This window comes from Rhagoletis zephyria, unplaced genomic scaffold (genome assembly GCF_001687245.7).
Source record: "Rhagoletis zephyria isolate East Lansing unplaced genomic scaffold, Rhagoletis_zephyria_1.1 Rzeph_scaffold_02718, whole genome shotgun sequence".
In the NCBI taxonomy this organism is placed as follows: Eukaryota; Metazoa; Arthropoda; class Insecta; order Diptera; family Tephritidae; genus Rhagoletis; species Rhagoletis zephyria.
In genome coordinates, this window is record NW_016159802.1 from 42,658 (window position 1) to 50,212 (window position 7,555).

Below are 7,555 nucleotides of genomic sequence, written 5' to 3' on the forward strand. Positions count from 1 at the left end.
AAAAAGGCTGTAGCAGTTGCCCCAAAACGACCTGCAGCTACTGCTGCCAATGGTGGAGTGCCGAAAAAGCGTGGTCGACCCGCTAGTTCGAAGAAAGCTACACCTGGAAAAACCGGTCGCAAGCCTGCTAAAGCTGCAGATTCCGACGATGAGGATTCCAAGGATAATGACGATGAAATTGAGACATCTGATGAAGATCAAAAGAAATCCAAAAATAAAGACACTGACGATGAGGCCGGTGCAAATAGCAACGAGGACGAAGATGATTTGGCAGATGGCGAGGAATCCGCTGCTTAAGGCCGACATATTAATCGTGGATTTAAATTGCGGCAAACAGAAAATATGTTTCTGTAGTTATATTAAGCGTCATTAACGTATATTATACATACGTAAAAAAAACACATCTTCATATGCATTTATAGAACCACAATAAATAATAGTAATAAGTTTGATAAAGTTTGCTGCAAGTATCTACAAGTTCATGCACTTGCAAATGGATAGAACAAAACTTAAACTTTCATTATAAAAATCAACATCACATTTCAAAATTTAAATATGTTGGCCATTGTAGTTCCACATCCGGCACCAACATACCAAATTGCGTTTTGCATTTGCTTTTTTCTATGTTCTAGTTTGCCAATATCGATATTTACCTAATTTGGATATGATTACTTTTATGTTTTTAAGCATTAGTGGTTTATCGTACTGTATTTGTAGTAAGTAAACATCTATAAAATAGAAATTGATTGTCAGCAAATGTGTAAACAGTTTTAAATAAACTTTCCATGTGCAACCTTAATTTGCATTTACTTTTGTATCGTTTTTCTGCAAGTCAACTTATTGTGCATAGTTATGCGAAGAATGCATAATCAGACCTTTAGATTGCATTGATGTATTAAGAAGTATTTTGTTCAATTACAATTAAATCTCTTAATAATTGCTGCAATACTTCGTTATTATTACAATGGAAAATATAATCCATCGTAGTCCGTTTTTCCTGAATTGCTGCATCGTGGCTATTCGGATTCAGTGATGGCATTTTCGTAGATTTCGCCGAAAATCGGACTATGATGGATTCTGTGATAGCCCTGATTATGTTCCCTGCGTTCTGAAATGCATCAAGCCAAAGCGGCAGTATCTTTTATTTGGCTGAGTTCCAATGCAAAGCATCAGCCTCTTATTTCTAAACTATAGGTTTTTTCGTCGAAAATCCAGCAAGAATTATCCAACACTCTCAACAATTATTTACTTCCTTTTTTCATAAATTTTTTATAAATTTTTATATTTAACGAATATTTATAAAGAGTGATATGGTCTAAAACAAACTTGTAAACATCGGGATGAATTTCTCCTATGATTAGAACTTAATAAGCATACAGATAGCCAATGCATTTGCGCAATCTGTTTACCTCTTACATTACAGATTGCTTATTGTTTCAATAGTTTAAAATATTCTCAAATATATAGCTTAAAAGCTCGGTATATCTTAAAACTAATATTCAAGGTAATATTTATAATCAGAAATTGAAAAAAAATGTTATTTGCTCGTGCATATTTCACGTATTTTATTTTAAAGTGTATTACTAGGTTCATTTTAACTGTTTGTTACTTATTTAAAAATTGCCAGAACTCAAAATAAGGATTTTTGAGTTCAGGACGCAGAGTTACTAGTTACATAATTCTTCATATTGTGTTTAAAATTTCATATTAAAATATTGCGTATATTCAGCGTTAGAAGCGAATATGCATCACTATTTTCGGCATGGGCGCCATTTGAAATATGTAAAGTGATGATGATGAACTATGAGTTGTGACAGTCTTACTAGATGAGCGATATGTACATATTTACACACTATAAGTTAGGTTTTATTACGAGAATTGAAATAAGCAAAAATATTTTTGTAATCTATGTAATTGTTTTTGTTTTGTAGAAACTACAACAAATATTAAAGAATTGTTTGTTGCAATTATCAAGAAAGCCCTCCTTGAACTAGTATTTGTCTTTCATAAAATGAAGGCCTCTTACTACGAAAAGCAAACGAATTAATATAAACTGTTTACATACAGCCTCAAGCTCAATAAAATGGTTGAATATAAACTCTCTACTATAATTATTGTCATTTCAGTGCGGCATTGTACTCTCCGTTTTATTGCTCATTATCAGCAATTGGATAACTCGCATATCCTGCCATTATCTAATAAAGTCTTCGCTGCTGACGCGTCGCAAAAGTTTAGAATTTTTGGGTAAAGTAATAAATTGACCAATCAAACAATTTTTAACTTTAGATCTTCGTTCATTTTATCGCATTTTATAGGTTTTCATGCATTTGGCGCTTCGGGCAAACTCCTTGCTGAGTTATGTATTATCGGCTATCTTTTTGGCACATCCATAACCTATTTCGTTGTGATGGGCGATTTAGGTCCGCAAATTACTTCGAAAATATTTTCACTCAATGCCGCCGACTTTCCACACCTACGCACATGGGTTATGATCGCCGTAACACTATTTTGTATACTACCACTGGCAATGCTGAAAAATGTTGATAGCCTGTCAACAGTGTGCGCTGCTTCGATAGGCTTTTATGTGTGCCTGGTGGTGAAGATAGTGCTGGAATCCGAGGAACATATTGTGGCACATGATTGGGTCGAGAAAGTGGAGTATTGGCGTCCGGCCGGAATCTTACAGTGTTTGCCCATTTTTAGTATGGCGCTATCATGCCAAATGTAAGTAAAATTGTTGAATCATTATAAAATTTTATATTTTTCATACCATATGCTGGTTATGTATACTAGCATCAATAATATATACTTTTATATAATGCATTAAACAGTATTAACATTTTATCAAAAACCAAGTGCTTTGTCGAAAACGTAATTATTAGTGAAATAGATTAATAGACTTTGTATGAATTTAAAATTGGCTCAAAAATATTTTCAATCACTGCTTTTGAAATTCACCGCAAAACCATTAATTTCGCAAGTCTCATTAGGTCTAAGCTTTCACCTAGGATTAATATTAGATATGTATGTAACTCCAAAAGCAAAGAATATAAACCAAAATTTGCCCTTGTCAGGCAACTTTTCGAAGTGTTCGAAAGCATCAATAATCAGAGCGTTGAGAAATTGAATGGAATTGTGCGCAACGCTACATGGATATGCACATTTGTTTACATCGCCGTTGGATATTTCGGCTATGTGGCCTTCTGCACGCAAACTTTTTCGGGTAAGTATTGCAGAATTTCTAAATTCCACAACAGCTTAAAAAAAGGCAAACATTTTCAGGTAACATTTTGTTAAATTTTTCACCTTCATTTGGCAGCGATGTCATCAAAATTGGATTTGTGTTATCGGTTGCTTTCAGCTTTCCACTTGTCATATTCCCCTGCCGAGCAAGTATTTATTCACTGCTGTACAGAAAGGTATTTGAATTAAAATCTTTGTTTTAGCCTATTTTAATTTTTTTATGCCTTTTAGGGTCATACTGACAATACTGCCTATATTCCAGAGACGCGTTTCAAGGTAATCACAATCTGTCTTGTAAGTTGTGCACTCTGCATTGCTCTAATGATACCGTCGGTTGAGCTGATTATCGGTTTAGTGGGCTCTACAATCGGCGTTGCCATTTGTATAATGTTCCCAGCATTCTGTTTTCGAAAGATTGTTAAAAAAGACTCTACCGAGCGTTCTTTGGCGCAGTTTATATTTGTTAGTGGCTTTTGCTTAATGGTCTTGGGCACCTATGCAAATTTGCATGCCATCGATGAAAGACGCTCTGGCGCACACTTAGCAAAAGATTTGAAGGATGCGAATTTGATGAAGCCAACGGAAAAAGTATATACAATGGAACAAGTGACTGCAGCACTCTTCGTACCACAAATAGACAAGATAGAAGAAGAAAATCACTTTCGGGATTTGAAGTTAAAGAAAAACGAATTGGAGTTGAATGCACAACTGGATGTCGAAAAGAAGTCGGATTTATTGAGAAATGTAACACCTATACAGCCGATATCGCCGATATCTGCTGACGATACTCATAAGAAGGAAGAAACCCCGAAAGATAATGTAATCGCCGAGAAAGCAGGCAAAGGCTTCAGTATAGTTTCCCCTAAGTCTGAGTTAAAAGATGAAGACGAGGCTCCTAAAGTCTCCGAAAACGTAAGAGAAGTCGAGAAACAAAATGTACCGCCGAATAATATTCTGAAATCTCTACCTAATCAACTACCGCCACAACAACAATACATTCCCTCTCATCTTCCGCAAGAGAAGCAAAGTTCACAGCAGAACCAACAGCAGCAGGCAATAGATAAAGAGGCAATAAAAAAAGACGAAGAGATTGCTGCGGAGGAATACAAAAATGGACAAAAGGCTTCAAAAAGCAACAATGATGTCGACCTTAAAGAAACACGAAAGGAATTGAAAAAAACCAAAGAACTGTTGGAACGCACTGTCGATCAGTTGAAACAAGAACTGGCCAAGCAAAATGAAGAAACACAAAATCTGGTTGCTGAAAAGTTGGAGGAAGTAGTGCAGAAAGTGGAGCAAATTGAGAAAAAGGTCCAACATAACGAGCCTGCACAAACACCTGTAAAGGATAATGTTGAGACTGGTGACTTGTCGCCGCAAGAGTTCGAAAGAGAGCCGAAAGAAAATGCGGTACCGCCTAAAAAACTTAACTTCCCTAAGGTTGAAAATAAGCCGGAGGAGCGACCTTCACTTCTCAATTTACTTTCTGAGCAGGCAGCAGAAGAGCGTCCCCAACAGCAGGTGTTTGAACCGCTCTCCTACAAAACCGGCGAGCTTATCGAGCAAGTAAAAAATGCCAGCAAAGTGGAGCAGCGACTGCCGCTTCCCTTGGCCGTGCTATTTAATGCCACAAATATTAAAACAAACAACCACTCAAATATACACGAACGCGCAATAGCCAACAAGTCTCTGAACTTTTCACCACACACTGCTAATAATGCCAGTGTAACCAAAAATATTAAGACTGAAAACTCAACACAAATAAAACCAAGTGTCCCGCCATTGGAAAGTAATGCCCAAAGATCTAGTAGCGAGAAGGAGAATGTGGAGGCTATACGCCGAGACATACTACAATTAAATTCCGAACGACTAAACGAATTTCCATCCTTAGCTTTGTCTGTAAGCGAAATAGAAAATGACACCGACCTAGCTGCGGCGATTACTCCTCATTTGAGGGAAAAACGCTCAAATATGTCGCATTTGAAAACGCCCGACTACGAAGCAATCGATTCGAAATCGCATGGCAACAATTGTGTTACCGAGCCCAAAGAGGAGCAACTGCTGCTGGCACATGGTGGATTAACTAATGCGATCGATTTTAAAATGAAAAATATTGGACGGGAGCTGCGATCAGTGAACGATGACGATGAGGTGAAGCATTAATCAGGAGGGGAACTGCTTTAGTCATTCCAATACTCTACATTCTCTCTTTCGTACCATGTATTAGAGCATATAGTACATTTGTATATAGTTACATATATGAGCCCCTGTATATAGTTTCATACATACTTATATGTACATGCATAGTATATATGTATATACATATATGAGGCAATTCACGTCAAATATCCGAAGCGCGCTGAGCGGTGCAAAACTAGCTACTTTTCGACTAGCTCGGAATTTCTATAGATTTTTGTACGGGCTATCCGATGGTATTATGCGTTTTTCAAAGATTTCCCACTTTCTTGGTGAAAATTGTGAACGAAAATTTATTTGTAATTTTTCTCAATTATGGTAATTTTTAATATTGTTTTTAGTTATCTCAATCGAAAGATCAAGTCTTTTTACATATAAATCATTAATAAAAAAAGGGACTAAAACTATAGAAATAGTTTTCTAAATATTTTTCCCATTTTCTGCCTAATTCCCAGGTAGTCGAAAAATAGCTTTTTTTTGCACCGCTCAGCGCGCTTCGGCATTTGACATGAATCGTCTCATATATATATGTATGTACATAATTCATCCAAATACAATATCTTGCGGAAACATTCCTACCGAGTTTAGAGTTTTTCTCTTAGATTTCCGTAGACTAAGTCGTTACCTTAATTCTGAGTACGTATACATATATATATATATATATATATATAAATATATACACCTAAATTTTGAAAATGTATTTGTTTGTACGTCCGTTTGTAATAATAAGACTCAGTAAAATAAATATTTATTTATTTATGTACATATCTATGCATTGTGTTCTGTGTTCATTTACACATCCGTGAATTCGTTGCTAGGATATGAGAGTAATGGGTCTATTTTCGATTGCAACCGAACTGCGTTGCCAGTGACTGAAATGGTATTACAGATGGCGACTTCCTACTGAAAGCTGGCAAATAAGTTTCCATATTGGCAACTGCCGTTTTGTGATTTCCGCTGAAATTTTGATTGTGGAAATTTATTTCTTTTTTCAACTGTTTCCACGGCTTATTTGCACTCTAATCTTGGTTTCCGTAACCCTAAAACTCGCTATTCAAAATATACATTTTAATTTCAGTGGCGTGGCCCTTCATCGACCCATAAAAAACTTTGCCTGCATTTTTAAAAATTTCAAAGAGGTTTTTCACCAAAAGTATTATGTGTTGTATTCTGAGAACTTTATAAAAATTTTTCGCAAGCCAAATTCTTAATAATTACACCTGTTAACCATTAAAGAACCCATTCACGCTGCAAAAATCAGTACTATTTGCTTTGAAATCAGCTGCACTCGTAACATCACCTTGTGTGAATTCGCCTTGATCCAAGCGTTTATAAAAATAAAAAATCTTTAGTGTCAAAAAATGAAAACATATCATCATCATTGGAATTCGAAAAAGAAAAACGGCAAAATTTCTCTTCAGTTAAGAACTTTTATAAATTCCTTTTATCGCAATTTCTATCTGTGTATCAAAAATGTTTCCATCGAAAGTAAGTAATTAGTCTTCCATCAGATGTTATCATTGTTTCTAAATATTTCTACCATAATAACTAATATTTTACAGTTTTTTAGTAACGACTCATTGCCAAGCTTGCAAGGTTCTTTATTGTCAGTAAATTCTGTGTGCTCGGTAAGTCGGTGGTGAACTCCATTCAAAAAACTCCTTCGGCGAAAATCATTCGCCATTTTCTTTTTCAGAATACATTTTGTCCTCCGACCACACGCATGGAACTCTATCCGCGTCGGCGACACACAGAGTTTTACTATGAGCCCCAACCGATGGAGGAGTATCAGAGTCGCGCCTGCGAGCATCCCCAAGACAAGTTGCAGCATAAGCCACGCAGCTCCAAGTACGAGTTGGAACCCATAGCGGAGCAGGCGCCGAAGCTGCGTATCAACCCGCCAAAAAACTCCGATATGCGCATGTTTCGCAACAGTTATTTCTCTTGAGGTAGTACACCGCTATCCTTTCCATTAACCATCTATACTGGATGGTATGATGTGGAATGCGTGCGTTTCGGCGAGAGGACAGCGAACGAGGATTGTTTGTGTGGTCTGTGATGTTTATGGACTAATAAATTTTGAAAAATAAAACAAAACGCTTTTATAATTAAACAA

The 7,555-nt window shown here is 36.3% G+C and overlaps 3 protein-coding genes across 4 annotated transcripts in view; all 3 read left to right on the plus strand.

The window, feature by feature from the left end:
- LOC108367532 (chromosomal protein D1-like) overlaps nt 1-809 on the plus strand; it is a 9,796-nt gene extending 8,987 nt beyond the window's left edge. Inside the window, exon 3 of the mRNA XM_017622164.1 lies at nt 7-809. Coding sequence (XP_017477653.1) covers nt 7-297 — 291 coding nt within the window. The 3' untranslated portion in view covers nt 298-809. The remainder of the gene's footprint in view (nt 1-6) is intronic.
- Nucleotides 1-5,800, plus strand: part of LOC108367531 (putative sodium-coupled neutral amino acid transporter 10) — a 15,645-nt gene extending 9,845 nt beyond the window's left edge. The window contains exons 2-6 of one of the 2 annotated variants that reach the window (XM_017622160.1): nt 2,127-2,244; nt 2,316-2,724; nt 3,075-3,223; nt 3,283-3,419; nt 3,475-5,800. In XM_017622160.1, the coding sequence (XP_017477649.1) occupies nt 2,127-2,244; nt 2,316-2,724; nt 3,075-3,223; nt 3,283-3,419; nt 3,475-5,406 (2,745 nt within the window). In that variant the 3' untranslated portion in view covers nt 5,407-5,800. Of the gene's footprint in view, nt 1-2,126; nt 2,245-2,286; nt 2,725-3,074; nt 3,224-3,282; nt 3,420-3,474 lie in introns of those variants that run through there. The other variant, XM_017622161.1, reaches the window with a different exon arrangement.
- A 1,112-nt stretch (nt 5,801-6,912) lies between these two features.
- On the plus strand, nt 6,913-7,550 carry LOC108367533 (uncharacterized). The gene is made up of 2 exons (XM_017622165.1): nt 6,913-6,927; nt 7,013-7,550. The coding sequence occupies exons 1-2, from the start codon at nt 6,913-6,915 to the stop codon at nt 7,385-7,387; spliced, it is 390 nt and encodes a 129-aa protein (XP_017477654.1). The 3' UTR covers nt 7,388-7,550.
- The last annotated feature ends 5 nt before the right edge of the window (nt 7,551-7,555 follow it).